This window comes from Manis javanica, chromosome 5 (assembly GCF_040802235.1).
Source record: "Manis javanica isolate MJ-LG chromosome 5, MJ_LKY, whole genome shotgun sequence".
In the NCBI taxonomy this organism is placed as follows: domain Eukaryota; kingdom Metazoa; phylum Chordata; class Mammalia; order Pholidota; family Manidae; genus Manis; species Manis javanica.
In genome coordinates, this window is record NC_133160.1 from 129,095,502 (window position 1) to 129,112,487 (window position 16,986).

A 16,986-nucleotide genomic window follows, 5' to 3' on the forward strand; every position below is an offset into this window, starting at 1 on the left:
AAGAGCAATGGGATGAGATGCAGAGAAAAATGCAAGAGCAATGGGATGAAGTCTGGAGGGAGATCACAGATGTCAGGAAGGAGATCACAGAAGTGAAACAATCCCTGGAAGGATTTATAAGCAGAATGGATAAGATGCAAGAGGCCACTGAAGGAATAGAAACCAGAGAACAGGAACGTATAGAAGCTGACATAAAGAGAGATAAAAGGATCTCCAGGAACGAAACAACACTAAGAGAATCATGTTACCAACCCAAAAGGAATAATATTCGTATTATAGGGATACGAGAAGAAGAAAGAGGAAAAGGGATAGAAAGTCTCTTTGAAGAAATAATTGCTGAAAACTTCCCCAAACTGGGGGAGGAAATAATTGAACAGACCACAGAAATACACAGAACCCCCAACAGAAAGGATACAAGGAGGACAACACCAAGACACATAATAATTAAAATGGCAAGGATCAAGGACAAGGAAAGAGTTTTAAAGGCAGCTAGAGAGAAAAAGGTCACCTATAAAGGAAAACCCATCAGGCTAACATCAGACTTCTCGACAGAAACCCTACAAGCCATAAGAGAATGGCATGATATATTTAATGCAATGAAACAGAAGGGCCTTGAACCAAGGATACTGTATCCAGCACGACTATCATTTAAATATGATGGCGGGATTAAACAATTCCCAGACAAGCAAAAGCTGAGGGAATTTGCTTCCCACAAACCACCTCTACAGGGCATCTTACAGGGACTGCTCTAGATGGGAGCACTCCTAAAAAGAGCACAGAACAAAACACACAACATATGAAGAATGGAGGAGGAATAAGAAGGGAGAGAAGAAAAGAATCTCCAGACAGTGTATATAACAGCTCAATAAGTGAGCTAAGTTAGGCAGTAAGATACTAAAGAAGCTAACCTTGAACCTTTGGTAACCACGAATCTAAAGCCTGCAATGGCAATAAGTACATATCTCACTAGTCACCCTAAATGTAAATGGACTTAATGCACCAATCAAAAGACACAGAGTAATAGAATGCATAAAAAAGCAAGACCCATCTATATGCTGCTTACAAGAAACTCACCTCAAGCCCAAAGACAGGCACTTACTAAAAGTCAAGGGATGGAAAAACATATTTCAAGCAAACAACAGTGAAAAGAAAGCAGTGGTTGCAGTACTAATATCAGACAAAATAGACTTCAAAATAAAGAAAGTAACAAGAGATAAAGAAGGACACTACATAATGATAAAGGGCTCAGTCCAACAAGAGGATATAACCATTCTAAATATATATGCACCCAACACAGGAGCACCAGCATTTGTGAAACAAATACTAACAGAACTAAAGAGGGAAATAGACTGCAATGCATTCATTTTAGGAGACTTCAACACACCACTCACCCCAAAAGATAGATCCACCGGGCAGAAAATAAGTAAGGACACACAGGCACTGAACAACACACTAGAACAGATGGACCCCCCCCATGTTTATCGCAGCACTATTTACAATAGCCAAGAAATGGAAGCAACCTAAGTATCCATATCCACCAGTAAATAAATGGATAAAGAAGATGTGGTACTTATACAGAATGGAATATTATTCAGTCATAAGAAAAGAAATTCTACCATTTCCAACAATATAGACAAACTAGAGGGTATTATGCTCAGTGAAATAAGCCAGGCGGAGAAAGACAAGTACCAAATGATTTCACTGATCTGTGAAGCATAAGAACAAAGCAAAAACTGAAGGAACAAAACAGCAGCAGACTCACAGAACCCAAGAATGGGTTAACAGTTGCCAAAGGTAAAGGGACTGTGGAGGGTGGGTGAGAAGAGAGTGAGAAGGGGAACAAGGGGCGTTACGATTAGCACACATAACGTAGCTGGGGTGGGGGGTGTGCATGAGGAAGGCAGTATAGCACAGAGAAGACAAGTAGTGACTGTATAGCATCTTACTATGCTAATGGACAGTGACTGTAATGGGGTATGTGGTGGGGACTTGATAATAGGGGGAATCTAGTAACCACAATGTTCCTCATGTGACTGTATATTAATGATACTAAAATAAAATAAATAAATAAATTAATTAATTAATTAAATAAAATAAAAATGGACCACTTTTAATAACTGATGTAATGTTTTCCTTTAAAAAAAAAGATTTCTAAACCTTTATCTCAAAACTTCTAAATCCAGGACTGATTTTTTTTTTTAAACTTTCTCTTTACTTTCAATCTCTACTTTCATTTTTTTTTTTTTTATGGTTTGGAATAGTTTTAATAGTGGATTTATTCCTCAATAATTTTTTTAAATTAAGGCATCGATACATAATCTTATGAAGGCCTCACAAGAGCAACCGTGAGGTTTCAACATTCACCCATACCATCAATTCCCCACCCCTCCCAACTGCAGTCCTGTCCATGAGCGTAGCAAGATGCAACAGTTATCACTTCTCTTCTCCATGCTGTACTGCCTTCCCCGTAACCTACCTATATTGTGTGTCCTAATTATAATGCCCCTTAATCCCCTTCTCCCTCCTTCCCCACCCACCTTCCCCACCCTTTCCCTTTGGTAGCTGCTAGTCCTTTCTTGGAGTCTGTGAGTCTGCTGCCGTTTTGTTCATTGTTTTGCTCTGTTGTTATACTCCACAAACAAGGGAAATCATTTGGTACTTGTCTTTCTCCGCATGGCTTATTTCACTGAGCATGATACCCTCTAGCTCCATCCATGTTGTTGCAATGGCAGGATTTGTTTTGTTTTTATGGCTGAAAAATATTATACTGTGTATATGTATCACCTCTTCTTTTAACCATTCATCTACTGATGGACACTTAGGTTGTTTCCATACTTTGGCTATTGTAAATAGTGCTGTGATAAACATAGGGGTGCATATGTCTTTTTCAATCAGGGATCCTGTTTTCTTCCGGTAAATTCCTAGGAGTGGAAATCCTGGGTCAAGTGGTGTTTCTTTTTTTTAATTTTTTGAGGAACCTCCATACTGCTTTCCACAATGGTTGAACTAGCTTACATTCCCACCAGCAGTGTAGGAGGGTTACCCTTTCTCTGCATCCTCGCCAACATTTGTTGTCTGTCTTTTGGATGTTGGCCATCCTTACTGGTGTGAGGTGATAGTTCATTGTGGTTTCAATTTGCATTTCCCTAGTAATTAGCGATGTGGAGCATCTTTTCATATGCCTGTTTGGCCACCTGTATTTCTTCTTTGGAGAAGTGTCTGTTCATATTCTCCACCCATTTTTTAATTGGGTGATTTGTTTTTTGGTGTTGAGGCATGGGAGCTCTTTATATATATTGGATGTTAACCCCTTATCAGATAAGTCATTTATGAATATATTCTCTCATATTATAGGATGCCTTTTTGTTCTGCTTATGGTGTCCTTTGCTGTACAAAAGCTTTTTAGTTTGATGTAGTCTCATTTGTTCATTTTTGCTTTTGTTTCCCTTGCCCGAGGAGATGTGTTCAGGAAAAAGTTGCTTATGTTTATAATCAAGAGATTTTTGCATATTTACTTCTAAGAGTTTTATGGTTTCATGACTTACATTCACGTCTTTTCCATTTTGCATTTACTTTTGTGTATGGAGTTGACAATAATCCAGTTTCATTGTCTTACATGTAGCTGTCCAGTTTTGCCAACACCAGTTGTTGAAGAGCCTGTCATTTCCCCATTGTATATCCATGGCTCCCTTATCGTATATTAATTGGCTCTAGATTTCCAACAGGAATCAGTCTTTTCCCTCATTCTTTGCTTCCAAAGGATTTGTACCTCCATCATAACGCTTCCAACATACCCACCTGTTTGTGTTGTGTTTCCCACCACTTCATAAATTCCATGAGAACAGAGACTGTGTCATACGCATTTTATTAACCCTCCCAAGCACTCAGAAGAGTGCCAGAAGCATGGCAGAGTCTTAAAAACTGGAGAACAAAAGCAAACATACCTGCTGGCAGCTCTCTAAATCGGAGATATTCCATAGACCTTGTGGTCACAAGTGGTTTTTGAGGATAATAGAGAACATGGGCCAATGTATCCATACGAACATGGAAGTTGGTGATATAAACCCCCATCGCCTGCTTTCCCATAGCAGACTGGTATGTGTTTCTAGGAGACTAAAGGTAGAAATGAAAAGCACAATCAATGAAAATTTAATTACTTCTAAAGGAATAGACTCTACAAGGTATTACATAATCAAAAATTAGGTTGGCAAAGTTCCTGTTTTTTCTCTGAAAGGTAAGTGATAGCCATTTGAAACAGTCGATCATGGCTCTTAACAGTAAAACACAAGAACAAGCATGTATGTTTGATGTTGATTCTATAGGAGTTCATAGCCTTTTAATTAAAAGGCTTTTCTTTAAGAAAAAACTAAAAGACCAATCTCTAATTTTTATTCTATTTTCCCCAGTTCCTAATAACCCAGAAGTTATTAAAACTGCTACCAACCTGGTTATGATCAGGAAAGGGAATTATAGATGCACAGACACCAAGAATCATTGATGGATGAATCTCACAATGTGTGTACGTGGAACAATAAGCTACTTCTTTCTCCTGTAAATCATCTGGAGTCATTGCAAGCATCACGGTTTCTTCCTCTAGAGTATCAATATATTCTACTACCCCGCTGGCCACAAGATCCTGCCAACTAAAAAAGGAGATTTCACTTAATTTCCTATTTCCCAAACTATTAATGAGGCTTCCTACTTAAACCTTATTCTTGTATCTACATGTACTGATAAAGAGTTAAACAAGTGTATTATTGTTAACAGTGGCAAAAAAAAGCAAGTTACTGAATGTACAAATAATTCCATAACTATTACTATTAGTTAGTTTTGCTTTTTCTAAAGAAACTGCTTATGGGGGATGGGGATGATAATATGAATACTAGAATAAGATAGAATACACAGAATACTAGAATAATAAATACCCAATTGTTAATAGTATCTACTTTGAATAGGAGAGTATGAACTAGGGGCTTTTATATATTTTCATTACACAAATAATTTTAAAATTTTTTAATTAAAAAACAAATAGTTTAAAAATTTTTTATAATAAAAATATATACATTCATATATTACTAAAAATAAACTTTAAAGCAAATTCATCTTTTTACTAATTTTATTATTATATTATCCATGTTATATATATTATATACATTATTTTCTAGTATTATTAGACTTAAATATGTCACAGACTCTTCTAAACTTAAACAAAACCCAAGCCCCTTAACATGATAACAAAAATTAAGAGAAACACGTGTGAATGCTAATGAGTATAAAGTTTCTTTTTGAGGTGATGACAATGTTCTGGAATTAGACAGTGGTGATGGTTGCACAATCTTGAGTATACCAATAAACTGTATACTTCAAAAATGGTTAATTTTATGGTATGTGGATATCTCCATTTTTTCTCAATATATATTCTTACCTGTAGTTATTATATTCTCTCTCTTTCAATTGATCAATATGTCTCTTTTTCAAAAGTAGCTTTTGTTTTTCCACAATCAAAAGTGGTCTACAAATGCGACCTGCATCTGTATAGATCCGAATCTCCCTCTCTCGAATATCTCTGATCATAGAAACCTATGTATAAGAAGACAAAATAACCTCATGAACTTTTATTTTCTCTGTATCATTAAGTCTTAGCTAAAAATACAATAAAACCCCTAAAAATTTCTGGAGCAGGCAATCATCAAATAAAATGGATAAATCTTACTATTCAACAGGATAACATTAAATCAAATTGTTCAATATACAAAAAACCTAAGTATATTTAAAACTGTATAATGGATAAATATCTAACCTTGGTAATTCTAGAGCTGAAAATACAACGTCGGGTAATAATGTCATGCAACATATAGTAAAATGAAAAAAATATATTTTTGGTACTGTAAACACTAGTATATGACAATTTCTTAGTTTGCCTCTTTGACAATCACATATACTTCACTCTGTAACTGTTTAATAACCAGCCCTGTACCACTTGCCTTGATCATACTTTCCCAGTAGTAAGCCTGATTTCTCACACTCACCTATCAAACAAATGGCTTATAGTATCCCTAATACTAGAAGTCACTAGCCACATGTCACTACTGAGCACTTGAAAAGAGGCCATTCTGAACTGATATGCTGAAAGTATAAACTACACACGGTGATTTCAAAGATAGTACCACCAAAAAAAAAATTGCCAGTAATTTTTATACTGATTAATGTTGAAATTATAATATTGTGGATATATGAGGTCAAATAAAATATATTATTAAAGTCATTTTCATCTGTTACTTTTTTTCACTTTTTTTTAATATGACTACTAGAAAAATTTAACTTAGATATGTAGTTCACATTATACTTTTACTGAACAGCACTAGAAAATACATTCCTAAGAAATATCAAAAATAATTTGGGAAGATTTGCAATAAAAAAAATAATTATTAAAAACATCACAGAATTTGGAGTACCTATATATAAAGAAATAATCAAAAAGGAAACAAATACAAACTACCAGTGAATTATCTAGACCTAATATATAGTCTCAGAAACCAACAAAGAAATGAATTGCGTGATGGAAAAATAGATCGGTATTTCTCCACAAAAGTGCCTTAGAAAAGTAAAATCACATTTGAACACTTTCATTAAAGAAAAGATTAGGTTCATTTAAGAAGGAAAAGATTTGATTGCTCAGTTTAAAAACAATAATAAATCATAAAAGCTTGATAAAAAACATCGAGTTACCTAAAACTAAAGCTTCAAAAGCCAAGACACAGAAAGTATTCCACATTCTTAAACCACCTCCTGTCCTTAGAAAAAAACAATCTGAAGAGAAACACTGCATCTGGGAGCAAAAACACCCTGAGTGGCATTCTCAAGTCCCAGAAAAGACACTGCTTTCAAATGCACTGCCTTGAACTAATAAAATATAATTCTACTGTCTTAAAAAAAGTACATAAACTGAGCTGTGTCTCCTCAAAGGCCAAGCAGTATCTTGTGTCTCAAACAACACGGTTCTTTAGTAGGTCTACAAAGGATCATTGACAAGAAAGCCTACTGAGTCCAACAAAGGGCTAAAGTTAGAAATGAGTAGTGAGGACCTCGGTTATGAGAAAATAGAAAGAAAAAGAAAAAGAAGCAGGCTCTTTCTGAAAATATACACAATTCTCCCACTTAGAGGCTCCCAACATCACTCTCCAATAGGATATTAAAGTGCCAAGAGTCCAAGGACACAAGATCCATTTGTATGTTCAACAAATACTCAGGGTCTACTGTGTGTCAGGCACTATGCTCAGAGCTGAAAATACAGTCTTATTAAGATATGTTCCCTACCTCTGAAGAGTATAGTGAGTGAGGCAGGAAAATAAATCAATAGTTACTATCTGGTATAAGCATTCTGTCAGAAGTACTGTCATTAAGTAAAATATGCTGTACAGGACAGAGATAAATATCACAAAGTCAGTGAATAGCCTGCAGGCCAAATCTGCCCTCACAACTGCCATCTCTTTTTGTAAATAAAGTTTTATTGGTTTATGTATTGTCCATGGCTGCTTTTCACTACAACGGCAGAACTGAATACACAATAGACACTATATGGTAAACAAAGCCAAAAATATTTAGTATCTGACCCTTCAAAGAAAATGTATGCCAACCTCTGCTCTAACTCAAACTAGAGGGTCAAGTAAGGTATCTGAAGGAAGTAAGAGTTAATAATTATTATGTTCTGTAAAGTGATATTTATCTGGAAAAAAGTATTAAGCACCCCTCTCCCTACTGCCCATTTTTGATGAGGCATGGGGGACAGGGAGCATAAATATACCAGGTTGAGGGAATAGGCCCATGTAAAGGTAGGGAGGTCTCTAACAGCATGAAGAATTAATTTTATCCTAAAGACAATAGAAAAGCTGAAGAAGACTCTGGACATGGCATTATCAAAATTCTCGATCATAAAAAAATACAGCCAATTTTGGTTCATAGGCTTTCTCTTAGCCCTGCCTGCCCTCCACTGAAGCATGTCGTTCCTGCCTGGAAGCTGTGAATACACCTGGGTCAAAACCTAGAGTCTGCCTGCTAGAAAAAGGCCTACAGCAACCAAACTCTCTTTTCTGCTTTGCTAGGTAGGAAGGAGCCCAGCTACTGGCTTAAGAGTATTACACCTTTTCTCCAGACCCACTTTCACCTAGACAGACCCCCAGGTGTAGATTTGGGGGAATCAAAAGCCAGACCATATTCCTCAATTCAGAACACTAAAAGCAAAAGCCCAATTTGGGGGAACAATAAACTTCATACTATATTTTAATGATTAAAAAAATAAATTCATCCTAATCCCAAAGTACTTCAGTAGTCACCTAAATAGAAGAGAATCTATTAGATGTGTACCACATTTTACAAATCAATCTCTGGATTCAGACAAAGGATAAATCAGAGATTATTATTCCCTTTTTAAGAGCATTGCTGTCAGCTTTACAAAAAGACCCTCAAAAGAATTCCTTTTACTTTAAAATATAATCTGAGTCCTAAAATACAGTAATTCAAATTACATGTCAAATTTTTAGAAGCATCTATCTCAAGCATTAAAGCAAGTAATACCTTACAATAAAATTTAGCTCAAAACATCACCTAGACTTTTGATAATATACTTTAGAATACAAGGGAAACCAGTTAAAGAAAAGTGCCTATGCAAAAATAACTTTCACTAGTCTTATTTCTTCTTTAAAATCCCATATACCATGCCCTCTTAGTTAACCAAGGACTCTTACTTCAGACACAATGATGTCCATCTGACGCCTCAACTTCCTTAGAGTATTCATTAGTTGTTCAGGATCTTTATGTATTCCAACCCAGCAGCCATTAACAAAAATCTTGGTTGCACTAAAATGCGAAACCAAAAGCATTTGCACTTAGTAATTCTATACTATGCTACAATGAAATATTGACAATAATTTTTTTATTGCGTTTATACACACTCTGCAATGGCTGCAGGAGAAATTTCTTCTAAATTTTCCATACTCCATTCTTCCAAAAATTCCAAAATTGGAGAAGGTTGAGATCCAACTGAAATATAAGCCATCAGGGCTAAATTCTTCACAAGTCCTACAGCATGGCCCTAGGAATAAATAAAGTATTACTCACACTGACTTAACATGCCTGTCAAAATTCTCTTCCACAAACATTTTTCCTTCAATCTGATTTCAGGATTTACTCTTACCTTCTAAGAATATTCTAAGAATAATTAACATCTTAGTTCTAAACCACTGTATAATTAAACAAAAACTTACTTCTAAAAGTAATTATATACCCTACATAATTATTGGCAGACTCTTTGTTCTAAACATAAATTCTAATGTATTACCTCTGGAGTCTCAGCAGGGCACACCATTCCCCACAATGTATTATGCAACTGTCTTGGTTTTGCTAGTTTGCCATCTCTCCCAATAGGAGAATTTAAACGACGCAGGTGAGAAAGAGTAGACGCAAAAGTCAGGCGGTTCAATACCTAGAAAAAAGTAGCAAATCTTTAATGTCTGGGCCTTTCTGTTACTCATACCATCAGATTTTTGGCAAATAACAGAATGAGGCGAAGTCATATTTTTACATATAACCCACTGTCAAACTATCCCCATCCCTCCTTTCTCCAACTTTTCCCTGGATAATCCCATTCACCCCATAACCTAACTGCTACTTACAGAAGGAATGGCAAATATGTGATGCACAGTTCTAACATACTACATAAAAGTTTTGTTAATCGTCTGTCTCCAACCACTAAGGACATTACACAAGGGTGGGGATTTATTTCTTTTGTTCTCTATTGTATCCCAGTACTTAGAACAGTACCTGGAATCATTAAACACTCAATAAGCATTAAATGCCACCAACTCACATTCCTTGACCACAGAAGACATCACTAACTCATCCCAGTACTTTTTCACGCTGAGACCCCTGATCCAACACGGAGATTCAACACTTAAGAGGAAATTCAGCAAGGTAATCCTTGTAAGAAAAATCACACTTGGAGGGACATACCACTATAAAAACAAATCACTGTCTTCCCCGGCCCAACCACAACCCAAGCCTGTCTTCCTCTTCCGAAGTCTCCTGTTATGGTTAACAGCATCCCCTTTCCCTTAATTTCTCAATACAGATCTCAGTATCAGTTTTGTCTCTGACTTCCTCCTTTCACACAATAATAAACATACCTGTCAATTCTATTTTCAAATTTTCTCAAAAACTCAACCCCTCCATTCCCAATGCCACCTTACCTCTTACTTATACCATTTCCATCACCTCCTAAGTCCCTGCAATGTTCCCTCCAATCTATTCTCCTCAGTTGCTAAAATGATTATAACATAGGTTATATTCACATCACTCATCCACTTAAAAAGTATTAAACAGGTACCCAACAACTACAGAGGATCATATGAAAGCTCTTCACAAAGAAGTCCCGAACAACCTTCCCCAACCAGTCTCCCAAACTCCCATACTCCATCACATTGCTAAACACACTCTCACCTCCGCAACTCTGACCATGCAACTGCCACAGAAAGGAACATACTGCCCATTCTGCTCTGTCTGGGGGAGGGAACCCACCTCTGGGAAGAAGAGTTTCCTTTTCTGCACTCTATGGAGTTTTCCATCATTCAACTAATCAACTACAAAGTCTTACAAAATTTACTTCCTAAATATTTCTCAATTTTGACTCCATTCTCCATCTCTATCAGAATGCTGTGGTTCAATTCCTAATTATTTCTCACTCAGCCTGCTGTGACAATCTTCCTGCCACAAACTTTGCCCTTCTCAAATCTTTTCTCCACACTGCCAAATACTGTGTCTACCAAATATCCCAAAGTCTTAGAACATCTCAGTTTCTAGGAATCAGGAACTTGAAGGTGGTGTCTGAATGCCAAATTAGGGTGATACTGGTATAGGCTAGTTTAAAAAAAAAAAAAAAGAGGACGAGATGTGCCCAAAAATTCTATAAAGCTAGACATGTACTTACAGATTTTTCTGCTTGTATGCAAACAGAAAAGATTTAAAAATTTAAATACTAGTGAGCCATTTTTTTAAAAGGTCTCCTTCATTGCTTCATCTGAGAGCAGCTACTGCAGTCAATGTACAAAACAACAGGCCAACATAGAGAACTCAGTGGTAGAAGTACTATACTTTCCAACAGAGGCAGAGGTGCCTATTTATTCTCTGGGTGAGCTTCTACTATGGAGCTTTTAGACATAAATTTCACTAACATGAACTGTCTCCCTCACAAGCAGCTACTTAACTCTATCTTGATGCAAGCCAAAATCTTAAGTCTCTCTTAAGTAATATAATAGCTAACGTAAGAAAAATTTCATTTACATAATTCAAAAGCCCCCAATGCTTTTAAATCTTACCAAGGGGGAAAAAAGGACAAAATAATTTACATTCAACTACTGAAAGAATCTATTAGTCCCATAACACTTTCCTATTAAGCCTACAGCCCTAGCGACATCCTTACCTGAGACACTCCAGCTCTGGCTTGATGAGCTTTCTTTTGGTCACCCCAGTTTCCAGTAGCTAATGAATATTTTAAGCCATCAGATATAATCCTTGTTTTAATTGCCAACTCCAAATTAAAATCCTTTCCTCGATCAATAAACTTCTGTGCATAGATTCGCACTTCTTTAAGCAAATTCTTAAACATACTGTCAAAATAAAATGGTATTGTTTTAAACATGTAAAGGTCTATAACATACAGTAGCAATAATGCCCACAAGAGAGTAAACAGTGGTTGGGGTAGAGGGCAAAGGTGTTATTACTCTTTATGTATTAAGCACAGAGGTGCTTACAGTACATAACAAACATGAGGGTAGCCATTAGGGAAAAAATGTCAAGAGGCTCCTTAAGGGAGTGATAACAAAAAGGCTGAAAAATATCAATCTACGACACACTAATAATAGAACACATTATAAAAACATTGCTAATATGATCGATTTTTGTATTCAATTGTCTGTACATGTTATTTTTAAAAATAATTTTTCTCTATGAATCAAATCGTGCCATTAGTGACAACATGGATGGACCTAGAGGGTATTATGCTAAGTGAAATAAGCCACACAGAAAAAGAATGATTTTGTTTGTATGTGGTATCTAAAAAAAAAACAAATTAACAAACAAAAGAAGAGAAACAGACATTTAAATACAGAAAACAAACTGGTGGTTGCCAGAGGGGATGGGGAAACGGGTGAAATAGAAGAGGATAAAGAAGTACAAACGGTTGTAAAATAAACCATAGGGATGAAAAGTATAGCACAGGGAATATAAGCAATAATATTGTAATAAATTGCTGTATTGAGAGATGTGTAACTACACTTATCATGGTGAACATTTCGTAATGTACATAATTGTTGAATCACTAGGTTGTACACCTGAAACTAATGTAATATTTTATGTCAACTAGACCTCAATTAAAAACTTTTTAAAATAAAAAAATTAACTTATTTCTGATTATAAAAGCATATGTTCACTACAGAAAATATAAAAACATACCAAGAAAAAAATAAAAATCACAAATAATCCTGATGCTGTTGAGATAACCACTGCTAATATTTGGATGTTTTCCTCCAGCTTTAGTGTGATTTAGTAAAATACAAAAGTAGAACTAATAAAGATTCCAATATCAAGTGGCAAAGAAAATACAGTTAACTTGTATGCATCCAATATGGATGCCAAGTAATTTAGCATCTCCATGTGCCAACGAACAAAAGTGAAATCTCTGTACTTTTATCAGTATTATCCTGCAATTCCTTACCCTCTAAATAGGAATGCAAGAAGTGGCCCAGCAAGATCCAATCTTTTGTTTCCATAGTGATCTCTGTCATCCAATTCTCTTCTACCCAAAGCTGCTAGAAGCAATCTATGAACCATGTACCTTTAAAAGAAAGGAATTAGAAAAAAAAAACGTGGTTCTTGGCTTTTTTTTTCAACTTATATATTAAAAACCATTTAACTTAAAAAAAATTTTATCTCAACTATATCCTGGCAAAGAACTTAAGACAATGGAATTTAACATACCCCAAGAAATAAGCTTTTTTGGTCTCACAAAAATCACTGACACCAACATGAGGGAGCATTTCTTTTTGTAAGACTTCTTTTGCATATTTAATTCTTTTCTCTTTAGTGACTCCAGGTTTTGCCCCTCTTGAGCCAATGAAATTTAATGCAACATTCTGTTCTTGAATGACAAAAGCTTCATCAAGAGAAGGTTTAACCTGTCAGACAATTTAAAGTTATTTTTATATTTCATTTTCCCCCTAAAATGAATCAACTATCAGTTAATTTATAACATGTTAAATATCCCTACAAACCTAATCAAGTATACAAATATTTTTAGAAAATCAAAAAAATCACAAAATTTTAGAATCTAAAAACACTGGTGATCTAACCATCTCAGAGAAAATCTACTCATCAGCACAGGTAATTATACTTTCTGGAAAAATACAAAAAAATTCCATTAATAAAATAGTGTGGTTTTGTTTTTTACATTTTAATGAACAGAAGCAAGACTGAGTTCCTTCCAAATATCTAAAATCAATATAGAGAAGTTTAATAGTCAAATTAAAATTTATTAAGTTACAAATAAATAAATATGCCAGGTTGTTTTCAGTTTTAGTTTAAGAGGTTTCAACCCATAAATGAAACCACTCAGTTTTTTGTAAAGGAGACTATCTTAAGGGCAATTGTTAGAGACATGCATTCCACATCTGCCACTAACCAGCTGTGGCCCTTGTGCAGCCATGTAATCAGTTTCCTCATCTACAAAGGGACTAAATAAAATAATCTCTAAGTTCCACTCCAGTTCTAATATTCTAAACTCCAGTTTTACATAATAATGAGCATGAGACATGAGGGGTAACACTGAGTAACTTTGGCCCCTATAAACACACTTTCATCCTATCACATATACTGAAATGCCTTTCCTGCCTTTGACTTTCTGTCTATTCATCACTGATTGATGGGTTTAAACATCCAAATTCCAATAATGGAACCAAAGATCATAAAAAGGTAATGTAAACCAAAGTGAAGCCACAATACGGTAAATGGAAGTTACATTTTTAAAGGTAACTGTTTTTATGAAACGTGTTTTGTTAAGGTTAATAAGGATTTGAAAAAAGGAGTAACAATAATAATGTACTTACAGATGAAAAAATTAAAGCACTTTGCATAGTGAATGCTTGATTCACAGACTTGTAAAAATTGGTCTAAGCTTCAAAAGAGCTAAAGAAACAGCAATTTTCACAAAACAATATATACGAGGCAAATCAGTTCTTTCATTTTACTAAGAACATTCCAACTTGAATAGTGACTGAATATAGTTAGAATCATTTTGGATGCCTTTCAGATAAAAGTTAAAACATATTATCCTTCAAAGTCTTTTAATACTTCTTAAAAAAAGAAGCATGGAAAAGTTTAAGATAAAAATCTAACCAGAATCCACTTTTCTCATGTAATCACATCAATAAATACTCTAATAACTATAATATGCTTCATTTTCTAACTCTGTGACCAATGTGTTTGGCCTGCATTTTACCTTATTTCTTTGTAGTCTTAAAGTCTCTGGATGATTCACAACTTTAAGAATACCAACTACTTACATTTAAACTAGCACAAGGCTGTGTATCAATCAATGATACTTTAAAAAAAAAAAAAAAGAGTATCAAACATTACTGCGACAAGGATCAATAGAAAAGATGGATAAGGAAATGGTATTTATCTAGATTTAAAGACCCCTTCCACAAAAATAGTAACTTTCCAGTGGAAGAATTAACAGACATCACTATAGTGTTATCATTACTAATAATGGCACAAAATGGTGGCATGTGACTCCTGGTGTAACACCCTGGGAAGCACATAGTATCACTTGTATATTTTTCTTGCTAAAAAATGCACAAATTGAATCTAATCATGAGCAAACATCAGAAAAACCCAAATTGAGGGAAATTCTACAAAAGAAAAAGACCTGTCTGTTCCAAAAATTTCAATGTTATGAAACACTGAGGAAAAAGACAACGGATGATTTAAAAAAGACTATAAAGAGGCATAAAAAAACACGCAACACATGAGCCTGGATTGGATTCTGAATCCCAACCACCACCAAAATATGCCATTAGGGCATTATCAGGACAACTGGCAAAACCTGAGTAAGATCTGTTAATAGTACTGTACTGAACTTAAATGTCCTGATTTTGTTAACTGTACTATGATTATGTAAGTGAATGTCCTGGTTCTAAGGAAATATAAACTGAAATATTGAGGAGTAAAGGGGCTGGTGCCTCAAACTTACTCTTAAATGGTCCAGAAAATAATAATGTGTACATATAGATAACAAGACTGATAAAGCAAATGTGGCCGCGTTAAAAACTGTCTCGACCTAGATGAAGAGTATACAACAGTTTCTTTGCAACCTCTAAATTCGAAATTACTTCAAAATAGTTTGTAAAAAAAAAAAAAATGTTATCAACTACTCATTTTCCCTTTTTACTAAATTGCACCAGAGTGGTATGCTTTTAAGCTTTTTACTTTTTCTTCTTGCTGCTTTCAAAGAACTCTGGCTGCCTCTACTTTTCATGTCTATTTTACACAGAATTGTCAAGAATGAAGCCAAGGCAGGGCTGAAGGCTTTCACTACACAATAAATGGCAAATTTGTGAAAGCTAAATTGTTCTTCAGAGTAGCTTTCTACTCTGTTTTAAGATTAGTGAAAGTCAGTAACTTTAAACCTCTTACAAGAGGTAAAATACTACGAATACATTGTTCTCACATTACCATTTCCATCATCTCTGGATCTTCAAAATCATAAATAATATGCTCTAAAATATCTCTGTCAGACACAAAACCTAATGCTCTGAACACAATAATGATGGGAACTTCCTGCTTGATATATGGTAGAGTCGCCACAATTCGCTGACCAATAGCACTCTTCTTTGCACCCTAGAAAAACAAAACATCATTGGAATAGGAGTACACAGATATCACAGCCATATAAAAACATGAGAATTATTTTATAACATGTTCATTGTATGTATTTCAAAAGAAGCATGTCTCGAATACTTCACAGCTGCTTTTCAAAATCACTGGAACGGTTTTACTAATTTTTATGGACAAGCTAGTCATTTAGACCTGAGATTTTAATTATCTCCTCTCTGCCTGCCAAGGTTCTCTCAGAATTACCCAGTACTACATTTGGCAATGACCTGACTGCATGAGGGGTAAAAAAGAGAATACAGATAAACAAATGTAAAAAAATCTAAGCATAGAATGAAAAATAAATATTAACTCAGAGCTGGTCTGTGAGCTATCTTCTTGTTTGAATAATGTCTCAAAATTCACAAACAGCTGCTTTCACTCAAGCTTTTTTCAAATTTCTCTAACTGTACACACAAAGAAACAAAAGTTATTAGCCACATTGTCATGCAAATATCTGGTTTCTTGGCTTTAGTTATATTTTTCCTTCAATATGAAACTTTAGCTTTTCTTGGCCTCATAACCAATGACACCTTATCATGATCCCTTTAATAACTGTTTCTGTTATCTTCCTCCTCCTACTTCAGATCTTCTTCCTTAGAAACCTTGTCGCATCTGATGGGTATTCCGTAACAACTTTTCACAAATGAGACCCAAATCTTCATCTTGATCTTTTTCCTGCCCCCTCAGTCCTTAAATCTCCAGCTGTCATTTGGTTGTTTCCTCTTAGATAAATTATTCCATTATGTCTCCTATTTGTTTCATTACAGATCTTTTTCAGTATAAGCAAAACATAAAAAAAAATGCCTACATTATACACCTCTAAAATCTTCTGTCTAAAAATGAACTTACTAGGATGTTTTTAAAAATCAGTTTTTGCAAGTTCTCTACTTTACCCAGGAAACCACAAAATTTTAATTGACTCATTCTCATATTAAATCAAAGCTATCACTAAATCCAGATGATTTTCCTTTCTTCCTTTCTCTGCCTCTACTTAATCATTTTGCC

The 16,986-nt window shown here is 35.0% G+C and overlaps 1 protein-coding gene across 3 annotated transcripts in view; it reads right to left on the bottom strand.

The window, feature by feature from the left end:
* Positions 1-16,986, bottom strand: part of POLR2B (RNA polymerase II subunit B) — a 44,546-nt gene that overhangs the window by 14,727 nt on the left and 12,833 nt on the right. For all 3 annotated transcript variants that reach the window (XM_017669184.3, XM_017669185.3, XM_037018721.2), the window contains 10 exons: positions 15,781-15,945; positions 13,030-13,226; positions 12,767-12,886; positions 11,474-11,660; positions 9,338-9,481; positions 8,952-9,091; positions 8,745-8,856; positions 5,426-5,580; positions 4,445-4,643; positions 3,945-4,113 (listed from right to left, as the gene is read on the bottom strand). In XM_017669184.3, coding sequence (XP_017524673.1) covers positions 3,945-4,113; positions 4,445-4,643; positions 5,426-5,580; positions 8,745-8,856; positions 8,952-9,091; positions 9,338-9,481; positions 11,474-11,660; positions 12,767-12,886; positions 13,030-13,226; positions 15,781-15,945 — 1,588 coding nt within the window. The remainder of the gene's footprint in view (positions 1-3,944; positions 4,114-4,444; positions 4,644-5,425; positions 5,581-8,744; positions 8,857-8,951; positions 9,092-9,337; positions 9,482-11,473; positions 11,661-12,766; positions 12,887-13,029; positions 13,227-15,780; positions 15,946-16,986) is intronic.